Source organism: Dreissena polymorpha, chromosome 2 (assembly GCF_020536995.1).
Source record: "Dreissena polymorpha isolate Duluth1 chromosome 2, UMN_Dpol_1.0, whole genome shotgun sequence".
Taxonomy (NCBI): domain Eukaryota; kingdom Metazoa; phylum Mollusca; class Bivalvia; order Myida; family Dreissenidae; genus Dreissena; species Dreissena polymorpha.
The window spans coordinates 79,516,822-79,528,662 of NC_068356.1; the positions used below are offsets into that span (position 1 = coordinate 79,516,822).

Below are 11,841 nucleotides of genomic sequence, written 5' to 3' on the forward strand. Positions count from 1 at the left end.
AACACCAAAAATAAACAACGGTTGCGATAGACACCTACAAACTGTTAGATGCCCATAATATCACTTTAAGAAAAGACAACCCATACACGCAAAAACATTCCATTGTTCAGTGTTCTTTGGAGTTTGTGTAACATGTCATTTTTTGGTACATAGAATATGTTCATGCTCAGTGACGCATATATTTAAGTGATATCTATTTTAATTTTCTCCTTAATTCAATCAATCAATTTAAGGTTTTATACCTTTAATGAACTTCTTATAATATTGCCGTATTTCGAAAATTGCCGTTATCCCGAAAGGTTTCCGACTAGTTGCGTAGAAGAACAATAATTTGACGGTTTCGATTCCCGCGGGAGGGAAACTACTGTAACCAATTTTTGTTTGCTAGTATACTTATTTTATACCATTCCAAATAGTAAAGAGTTGTAAATAAGTTCATTAAACGACATTTAAACAAACATAAAACGTTTGAATCAGTCCATTTATTGCTTTAGTAAGTGTCCCCCTTTTTTAAGACACTGCGTCAAACTGTCAGGAAGACAGATTCTGGATGTCAAGAATTCTTTCACAGCGACTGTAGACTTGGGACGAGTCAGTGCCATACTAAGGATATACGTGTTTAAGGCCCAGATATTGTGTAATAGTGCATGCCATAACAGTCTGAAAAAAAATGTACCAAGTTATTGACATGTGGTTTTTCACATAAGGTTACTTAAGAAATACAAGTTTAAATAATTCCAGGTTGAAACAATATATAAGCAAACATCCATTTTCAGGTTGTCGAATTAGTTTTTACATTTGTCCATTTTGAAATGGAAAACTAAAGTTAGAATGATCAAATATAATGGGAACAATCTTTTTAAAGTTATCAATTGATGAAATTTATCAAAAATGTACAATTTATTTTCATTGAGAAGAGATATAGAGGATAATTTTTTCATGTCAGTGTAACATCGTTTGTTATTGCACGAGTGATCATAGAAAATATATTTTCACGAGTGGTGCAGACACGAGTAAAAATATTATTTTTTTATGATCACGAGTAAAATAATAAACGATCTTACACTGACATGAACACATTTTCTGTTTATTTTATGCCCCTTTTTCAAGAAAATAATTAACAGCTGTTTTACTTTCGCTGAAAAGTTACCCTTTCTCCCGTGCTGTGCATCAATACATTTCAATTCACAAAATGACGTCATTTTCAATGTAAATAAACAGTGAAAAAAGCATACAATAAAAAGAAAATGTGTTGGATTTGATGGAATAACAATTTTAATTATGTCGTTATCATACAAATCTTTATATGAAAATCTAAAAATAAAAAAAGAAGTTCCGAAAATTTGTTATTTTCACCGGTGAAAATAACAATTTGTTTATTTTTACTTCTGTTATTTTACTGCAGGAATGTCATATTTTATCATTAGGTATAAAAGAAATTAGAATGATTAATTTAAGCAATTACATATTTTGTCTCAATATGTGAAGTATAAAACAGTGTGAAATGTCTTATTAGTATTCATGTTGATGCAGGTTTTCAACGATGTACAATTGCCCGAATAAATTTGTGTTTGATTGATAGTTAAATAAATTTATTAAGCAGTTGAAATCATTCTGAAAATAACTAATGACCAAAGATTGGTACTTTTATGTAGCTGTTTTTTCTGAGGGAACTAGCAACAGTGAGTAACTGGTACAATATATAGTTATGAACAAAATGGAGGAAAAGATTGAGTGTTTGGTATTAATAATGTCTGAAAATACTTAGATAATACTTAGATAAATTTTTTCCATAAACTTGTAATGTTGATGATGCAGAATAGTTAAAGGACATATGCAAAGAAAGAATCGTAAATCAAAGTGTCTAAAGCGTTAATTAAATACTTAAATTGAATACTTAAACTAAGTAAACATGAATTCCCAAAGTTCTTATCCACAGGTACGGGACAAAAACACTTCTTGATGGAGAAGATCAAGAAACTACCAGATTTCGAAGTGGTGGTGACAGTTCCGGTAGGTATATTAGGTCAAGGGCACATTTAAAATATAACAAAAGTATCACATAACTTCCAGACACAGATATGCAACATATACACACACAAAATAAATAAAAATTGGGTCACCGCCGTAGAAAGGCCAATTTAAAACATGCTTCTTAAGAATAAATATAGTTTATCTAGTTACAACCAACAAGTACGTATTGAAACTAATACCTACGATTAAATATTCTGGCGAGAACATCTTAAGGACTTTTCGTCTGATTATCGCACCATGATTTGGAACCGCTGGTTGCAAGGTGGAAATTAAATCCACTATAATATTGCCATCTTTGAAATATTTGAAGTACGCTTCGTTATTTAATCCTGTAGACAACGTATCTGATATATCCACCGACCTGCCTTGAAAATTCAGTTTTTTAAATTAAACTATTGCACTATTGGATCAAAACGATGTTTATGTAATTCGGTTGGTAGTTTGTGAATGGTTTTTAAGCGCTAAAATAGCCTTATCTCAATGAAAACTATTTTGGTTTTAAGAAATGCATAACATAATGTTTATATTCGAAGGGAATGTTTACCTTACTTGACTTGGGTCGATTGTAGTGTTTTCGATTTATTTCAGGAGCATCACTTGTTATCGGATGAATAGAAATTGTTCGGTTTATAATCGATATTATTTGAGCGATTTCAATCCGTTTTTATAAGTTGGTCGATACGATATCCGTGAATTCTTAAACTTTCTTTTTTACCAATGTATGAAAACATCTTCAAACTGCACGTATGCGTGTTGTCTTATTTTTGGTTCCAGAAAGACGTTAACAGTTGGTTAAATACAATTGGTCTATTAATGTACAAGGATAACTTCAAACAAGAGCAGATCACCTCTTCCAAGGACATGGAGGTACATTAGTTATCTACCCCTACAGCAATAATTTAAATAGTCAAGTTTGTATTGTTTGTCACGCGATGCAAGTCATGGGTGGTCAAAAATAGCTCATTTCCTCCCGGGATGTATACGTAGGTCATTAGAATCACTTGTGATTTGTGACTTGGGATCCAAATTAGGCAAAAGTTACAATGGAAACACTCCTGTTAGCTAGATAAAAGAATCAACAAATAAAGACTACCGCATTCATATTGAATATAGGGAATAAATGGGGCAAAAAAGAAAAAAATCCCATCTTTTATTTAAAACGTAGCCTCATCTGACAGGTCAAACCATATCCTCGTCTCAAACGGTCGCCTTGGTTCACGCTCTTACACGCGCACATTAACACCTCCCACACACATACACGGTCCCACACTTCCATACTCATTCACCAACGCACGCACGCACATGCATACGCACACATGCGCTCATACATTAGCACACCAATAAAACCCGACGGTTGTTCTAGTTTATCGCTTTCGTACTAAATCTGCCATGGTACGGGTTTAATATCAACAGGACCAACATATTAAACAAGGTTAAGTGTACTTCCGTTTGTAAACTGGTCCTTATATTCCATTCGCCTCACCGGTGGCTCAATCAAAATTTACTGACTTGGTCTTCCGGCACCTGTTTTGTATTTTAATACTTAACCACAAACGTTTAACACAATCCCATTCGTATTATATAAACACTCTTACTTTAATCGATTCTCTCATCTTTTTTCCTGTCTTCTGTTCCTATCCCCTACACTTTACTTCTTTGAGCACCTCATGGAGGCTGGTATTAATTTGAATTCTTATCAAAACGGCCTATGGTTAAATTACTGTTTCTTGTGCCTAGCTCCAATGCTTTTTCAGACCAGGAATTACATGAAGAGTAGCAAGTCTTTCTTATGCATTATGGACCTCTTTCCTGTTGAGATGTATTCTATCCTACATCATCTGCAAACCATCACGGTCGCCAGACCATTGACAACGTATACCCCTTCAAAGATCAAAATCATTCACCGATATCGATCTAACATGCGTGTTACTTTAACGCACGATTTCTTCATTCGGGTGTGCTGTCGCCTAAATGTTATATACCGAATTTAAGAATTTCAAAATTGTATCGTTCACAGAAACATGGCTTATCGAAACGTCCCTCGTATCTGTTTTTCACCAATGTTCACCCCTAAAAGAAAAGATCGGACTGACGTTAGTCACTCTGCTTTACAAAACTCTATACATTTTGCTGTTCACACGGGAATCACTAAAATTGTTATAGCCGGCGAAATACTATATTCAAAACAGACTTATACCGTTTGGACCATTCGATTTACCCTGGATAATAACATACAAAATCTCATATGTTGCCGTCGACGATTTTTAGTAAAAACAAACACACAGCCCTTGAACGCGACTGTTGTAAATTCAGAGTTATGCGAAACAAAGTTGTGGACATAATCAGACGCAAAAAAAAAACTAAATCACCAAGACACGTTGGTTGAAAAGCTTGAATCAATGCAAAATTCTAGATTATGATGGTTATGTTTTAAAAAGCTTTTTTTTTCGACCCAACGCGACATCGTTTATACCCTTACTTATCCGCCAAGGTTTAATTGTTGAAGGAATACAATACACTAAAGGCTGTTGTCCTTAATAACAGATAACTTCACAGAACAAACGCTCCTTGACGAATCAGAAGAACCTTATCTTAGTCAGTGCACATATAAACAAAACGAAACACAGAGTTCTCTCGTTGTTACTCCAACCGAGGTCGAAACATTGCTACGGAGCTTAAACAAAGCTTCTGGTCCAGATTTAGTAAATGACCGCATCATAAGAGAACTTTCAACGGAACTCTGTGTTCCTTTAAGTGATATATTCAATACCATAGGAGGGAAGACCATAGTATTATTATATACGAACAGTCATGTAATTTTTGTGTTTCTGATGTTTGAAACGATCGGAAATTGTAGCTTTATTGGACATACTTGTGTCCGACCAACATTTTTTCCGTGAGTGTCAACTTTTGAGGGCTGGTATCGAAACACTCCCAGATCCATAGAAAGAAGCTTTTGTCACCCCAATACTCAAATCAGAAGACTCATCTTACCGCAAACTATCGAATTTAATTTCCTACACACTCATTAGATCATCACAACCTAACAATCTGATCTGGATTTGTCCCTGATGACTCAACAATGAACCAGCTTACGATACTTTATAACTTCTTTAGCAAGACTATCACTCTTGAAAGAGATCAGAGCTATATTCTGCGACAGAAGTAATGCATTTGACCGTGCATAGCATACGGTATTGTTGTGTAAACTTACTAATATAGGCATAAGATGCAGCCTCTTATCCTGGTTCATATTCTACGTTACAAATAGAAAACAAAACGTGGTTTTTCCAACCGCAGAATCCAATTGGTTTCATATCAACGCTGGAGTAACCCAGAGCTAAATTTTTGGGCCTCTTCATTTGTTCATTAATGATATTGTCCAAGAAATTAAAGCAAACATCAGGTTATTTGCTGACGACACTAGCCTTTTTGTTGTAGTTGACATTCCAGTCCACGCTGCAGTTATACTTAACTCCGATCTCGAAAGAATCAACACATGGGCTAAAACATGGCTTGTCTGCTTGTACCATAAGTAAACGGATTAAACACTTTTAAGTCGCAAGACAAAAACAACTCAACATCCCCTTGCATATATGGACAACGTCGCCATTAGCGAAGTAGCAAAACATTATCATGAGGCTGCACGAATAGTAACATGTGCAACGAAATCTCTATTCAAAAGCATTTGGAAGAAGTCAAATTGGAACCTCTAAGTAATTGTAGAGCTAAACATGAACTCACTCTTTTTGACAAAATCACTAACAACCTAACACAAATTGATCATTCTGATCTATGTTCATCCACAAATACCAACGACCGCTTTAATTTAAGGAATAATCAATTACTTTATATTCCAAGAGCTAGAACTGCGCTTTACTACAACTCTTTTATCCCATCCACAACTCGTGCTTATATCAGGCTTCCAACCGAAATCTCGTACGCAAAATCCATTTTCTCATTTAAGAAGCTCTCCAATCATATGCGGTCAAAATTCCAAAATAGTCCTATTATGTCAAACGTAAATCCTAGATAAACCATACGCGACTGCGAACATATTTTAGTGTGCTCTTACATGACCTATTTAGTACACAATACAATCACCTCGTTACTCTTGTTGCAAAGAGGAAACAGCTAGCAACTTTTTTTTCACTGCCAATTGTTCTCAACCATTCGAGTGCGCCTCTTAAAATCTGTATCGCACTTCTGCATTCCCTCAACCAATGTATTGCGATTTGGAAATCCTCTTCTTATTTTGGCAGATAACTGCACTATTTTTGCAGGAATGCATACCTTTATTGATGAATCTAAACGCTCTGATAAGATCCCTTCGTTACAAATTCCCTCATAACCCTCACTCCCAGCTCCTTATAACTCTTGCTCGCAACTCGTTCTGCCACTCTATCTCCGCTTCCATTTCTCTAACTCTTCCCTACCCTGTCAATCTGCAAGTACTTTTCACCACAATAACTCTACATTAACATCTAGAACAATTGTGTCCTTCTCGCCTAATGCATAATTTATTCATGCTGGTGGAACGACTTACACTAAGCCTAGTCTAGCTTTCAGGTCAATCCACATGTTACTGTGTATGGAATTCGTGTATATGTATTCCGAAATAAATGTGTTCAAACAAAAAAAAAATATCACAAAAGAATGACAACACGAAAACCAAAAATACGTTGTTAGAAAGCTATTGTTTGCTCTCTTGAACAATATGGAATACAAATAACTTTATTCTCCATCAATGCCGTCCATAATGATCGGACATTTGTATTTAACACAGTAATATACCACTGACGTTTTATTATTTTTAGGTATTGAAAACCTTCACTCGATCCAAAATTGAACTAGAGCTGAAAATAACCAAAATAGGTACGCACTATTTTATAGCATATTCCGGCTGCCTCAGTTTGTGCTACGAGTATCTTATTTTGAGAGCAAACAATTATTTAGCTGATACTTTTATTTCATATCCATCGCGCCTCAGGAAATCGTATTTGTAATGCTCTAAAAAAATTGTAAACAATTCAGCAATTATATGTTTATTTACACACACGTGCGAGTGTTATTGTGATAATTTCTGGGTTACGCATTCGGCAAGTCTTTCAACCGGTTGTGATCCCAAATCGTTGCATTTTCTATTCTAAGATATATGTAGATGTTTTTGTTTAATGTTCCTTTCTATGGATAGACGTGAATTTTATATGAAATTGGACACTTGCTTTAATTAAAAAACTACCTGATGGTTACAAAAATGCATATTCTGATGATTGTTTGCAGTGTTTCTGTATTCCAATATTCTCTTGTTGCGTGTCCAATGTCATCTAAATTTGCGCCCCATTATGACGTCATAGTATGTACCTCCAGGTCACATCAAACGGTTGATGCACGCTATTGCAAAACTGCGGAACCCAATCCGGTAAGACAAGCTTCTAGCAAGATGTACTGTTAAAGGGCACCGTGTACACATGAATATTACTTTCGGATTATTTGCCTAATAAAACACAAACATAATACGCTTATCACATCGCATGTATTACCTTCCCTGAGGCCATTGCCGTGTCTCTTGCAACTGCTCTCAGGCGAGTAAGCCTGATATTGGGTCACTAACTGAAAAAGGTGATGGATGTCTATGAGTGAATTTTATACTAATAAGAATATGTAACTTGTAAAAAACGCATCTTTTACATGTATTCTTCTTTGGTGCGAGAAAATGCTACAATTTTACTTTCAGGGCTATGAAAAAGTAACAATGTGTATCCCACTGTTGAACAGCATAAAACAGACCGTATGTAATGTTTCTAAGCATTCTCAAAGGGGTATACCTCTTCGATTTCAGATGAACGGAAGATCTTTGAGGTACGAAAGGAGCTGGATAAGTCTAAATTGGAAAAAATGCGTGAAAGCAACCAGGAAGAGCACGATTTTTGGGACAAATTACTGAACTTGCGTCTTGTGCCTCAGTCCACTGCATATGGTCTAGAGGAGGATCTTAAAAGTTAGTTGTAAAGGGTGGATCAGTCTTAAACATTACTTTTCTGTCTTATAAATGCAAATCACTTTACATTCTAAGTATGCTAATACTATATGTAAAACGTTGATAATTTAACAAAACTGTCTATTAAACTTGGTATTCACTCCTTAAGCGTAATGGAACAGACTAATAACTTACGAAGCATTACCTTCACAGGTTAGCATTGTGTCATTCTAGTGCAATATCTCGAAAAGAAGTGATTCTTATAATGGGCATAACTAACATTTGTATTTGTTTTCAATGGACATTATTTAAAATGCGAGTTTCTAAAGACATCGGAAGCTCGTAAACTTAATAAATAAAAGGACATGTCTGTTAAAGTTGGCCTCGCGATGCGAATATTTCTTTAAAGCGATTATTCAAAAGAAATCCTATATAAAACTATTACTTAGGAAAGAGAGACGTGGTTAAAAACAGGATCGCTGGAAAATGTTTGCCTCCCGCCCATGAACTGCCTACGAGCCTTTTTAATATGAAGATTTGAAAGGCGATTATGTTATTTAGAATTGAAGCGGAACTGTGGTATAAAATAATATTATATAATGGTAACTTACTGACTTCACAAGCCAGGGACCAGGGACCATAAGCTCGTTTCCTCGAATATATAGTTTGTAACAATAAAAGCTTAAATAAAGTCCTATCGATTTATGCTTCCTTGGTACCTCTGTTGTACTCTCGCAAATCTAAACCTCATCAGAGTGTCCAATTTGTTGAAAGTTTCGGTTACAAGACGTGCCCTTTATCGGGAATCGAAGTGTGTACAACATCATGCATACCACATATAAAAATGCTCTATCTTGGTTCATATTTTATTGAATTCAATCAAAATTTCAAAACTTTGGCAATAATGGTCATACTGTAAATCAACTTATTTAAAGAAGAGATTAAAGTTAACACTTTGATACATCATAGTGCCCGATTTGTTGAAAGTCTCCGTTATCCGACGTCTCCTTTATCCTTTAAGTGTCTCCAACATTATGCACACCAGCTATTAAATAAGGCTGTATTTTCGCTCATGTTACATTACATACAATCAATATTTCAGTATTTGAAGCACAGTAATCACTTTACATGCTGGGAAAGCAAACAGTTTCTTTTAATATTTCTTAGTATTTTTATTTTGTTGAAATATGCGCTGATCATTCAATTCATGCTGTATTACGATGGAATGTTCTCATTGTTGGCAAAACTGTACTCAACCATATCCGTTGTCTCAAAAACAAATATTTAGGTCATACATTAAAAAATGCGGAACTTATCTCTCGCACGTTACTTGGGTTTTTCTCTGTTATCTTAGTGCCATCCGTTATCGAAGTATCTTTGTGATAAGCGTGAACTAACACGCCTTCTAATGGTGATGGCTATTCACGAAAATGAAAAAAGTAATAATTCAACTACTGGAAAAAGCCACAATCATCAGAATTTAAAAAAAACATTCGACGTTAATATTTACATATCTGAATAAGACTGAATCCTTTGAATAGGACAGCAATAGGTATATTTTTTAAACTGTGTTGTTGATGAAGATGGTATATAAAATAGGAGAAAACATTCGACCTTGGTTTAAATCGGTAGAAATCTAATAAAGACACGTGTTTAAGTTAACGCCACATTGGTAATTTATTTTTGCGATGTGCAATGCATAAACATGTAAACGGTTACCAAATCATTAACGTCTATTATATTCGTGTTATAAATTGCAAACAACGATATAGGTTTTTCCACAATTGAAACCTGTTGTTACAGAAGACTTAGCAGAATTGCGCAATAAATGGATCGCCATTTTTGCCGTGTGCAATGCCATTTGGATGGTCTTGATTTACTCCCTTGCCACTAAGGGGAAGCTACTCAGTGTCGCAAATAGTAATCCAGTCGGTAAGCATATCAGAGTAATCTCAGTAAGGATTTTTATTTTACCAATTCTTCTGTTAAAAAGTTTGATATACTTAATGTCAAAAAATCTACCATCAATAGTTTAGATCAACACCTGTTGTTGTACCATAACTAGCATATAATTGTTTTTCAATAATCCGAAAATGAACACCTTCCATTAACACCACTGAAAAGGGAAAATATCACAATTTAAATTACATTTTCGGAAAATATAATTGATTCCGCACTGAATGTATGATAAACAGTTACCTTTTGTCGTGTTTTATTTGCTCAGTTTTATTTGCACAGTTTTATTTATTTTGCAATTTTTTGAACAATTATATTGTTTGTCTACAATCTAGCATATGTTTATGTAAGAACATTTGAACAATGCTTCATGTTTGTTTTCCAGGTCTGGTGGTACTTGTGATATTTAGCTTTGTGCTTTTTATCCAGTTTATCGCCATGATCATTCACCGCCTCACGACCGCCACCCACTTTCTAGCACGCGCCCCCTACCTATTTGGTGACAAATACAATGCCGCGTATGCGCTGAATGACCGGTAAGGGAGATTTTTATTTTAACAAAATGCTCGTTTTTATTTATTTGTGACCACAATAAATTCCATGTTAATTTCCTGCGAATATATCTATTCATACGACACACGAACACTATGTTAGTGGTCATGTGTCGTATGAATAAATATCGCTGCGGGAAATTAAAATGAAAAAACAACGAGCATTTTGTATCTACAAACATCTATTTTACCAGACCACATCTGGTGTTGAAATTTCGACAATTGCCATAAGGAACACTGATTTTTAATTGGTTAAGTTTATTTTACGAAATATTGTACGAAATTTTCGTGGATTTTGAGTAGTAATGTTACTTTAAAATTTAAACAAACACAAGAGGAAATCGGGACTCAGATGTTTCCTTTTTCTCGTGGGTAATGTGAACAATAATGTTTTTCAAGTTAAAAATACGAGCAATTAAGAACTTTAGTTGTCCGATAACGCAATTATGCATTAGTTATTGTCTAAAAATGAGTTAGAACCAACATGCATACGAAATTTTTTCAAACGCATTTAATAGAACACATTTTATTTTGCTCAATGCATTACATTACAAGGAAATTTGACATGGTTTCATATAATAAAACATGCGATATGTCGACCTTCAATATAGTTTCATGAGATGTTTTAAGGTGCGGAAATGACATAATTTTTTTTGCAGTGATATCGCCGATAAAAATAGGCCAATTTCGCACCTGGAAAGTAAACAAAAAACATCCAGGATCTTCGGTCTACATGTAACAATGTCGTCAAACAAGAAGTGCAAAAACCGCTGCTGTCGCGGGAAAACGCCTAAGAGCATCCGAAATTCGTATACGACTACATCGCAGCTGCTTTGTTTTTTTGCGTTTATATAATCACTGCAAGAACAGATTTATAAATGTTTTAAAGGCAAAAAGATTCAAGTCTATTTGAAAGACTATACAATGTATACATACATGTTTATGACTATACATGTTTATAAACATGTTCTGACACACTGATGAAATTATACGATGACTATACTAAAACTCTCGGGAAAAGACTGCAAAATATTGTTTATCCATTTGATGATGAATTTACTATTAAAACGTTCGTATTTTGCGCAGTTGTCCCAAACAATGGAAGCATACTCTAACAAAGATCTTGATATGAAACGTATATTTGATTGAGTGTTTCCCGCTTGAGTTTGTATTTTAGCATTCTCATGGATCCAAGTATTTTGGAAGCTGATTTTGTAATAGAACCGTCTTCACTTAGCGTAATACCAAGATGTTTATGGTCTTTTACAAAGGATTAATGGGTTTCGTCGAAATATAAATTTGGACGGTGTTGACTTTTCA

General features: G+C 34.7%; 1 protein-coding gene across 1 annotated transcript in view; it reads left to right on the forward strand.

Moving 5' to 3' along the window:
• The window catches only part of LOC127867734 (uncharacterized), a 67,111-nt gene extending 55,509 nt beyond the window's left edge, over positions 1-11,602 (forward strand). The window contains 8 exon segments of the mRNA XM_052409088.1: positions 1,940-2,013; positions 2,809-2,901; positions 6,852-6,909; positions 7,405-7,456; positions 7,877-8,035; positions 9,818-9,946; positions 10,356-10,506; positions 11,181-11,602. Of these exon segments, the coding sequence (XP_052265048.1) occupies positions 1,940-2,013; positions 2,809-2,901; positions 6,852-6,909; positions 7,405-7,456; positions 7,877-7,880 (281 nt within the window). The 3' untranslated portion in view covers positions 7,881-8,035; positions 9,818-9,946; positions 10,356-10,506; positions 11,181-11,602.
• The last annotated feature ends 239 nt before the right edge of the window (positions 11,603-11,841 follow it).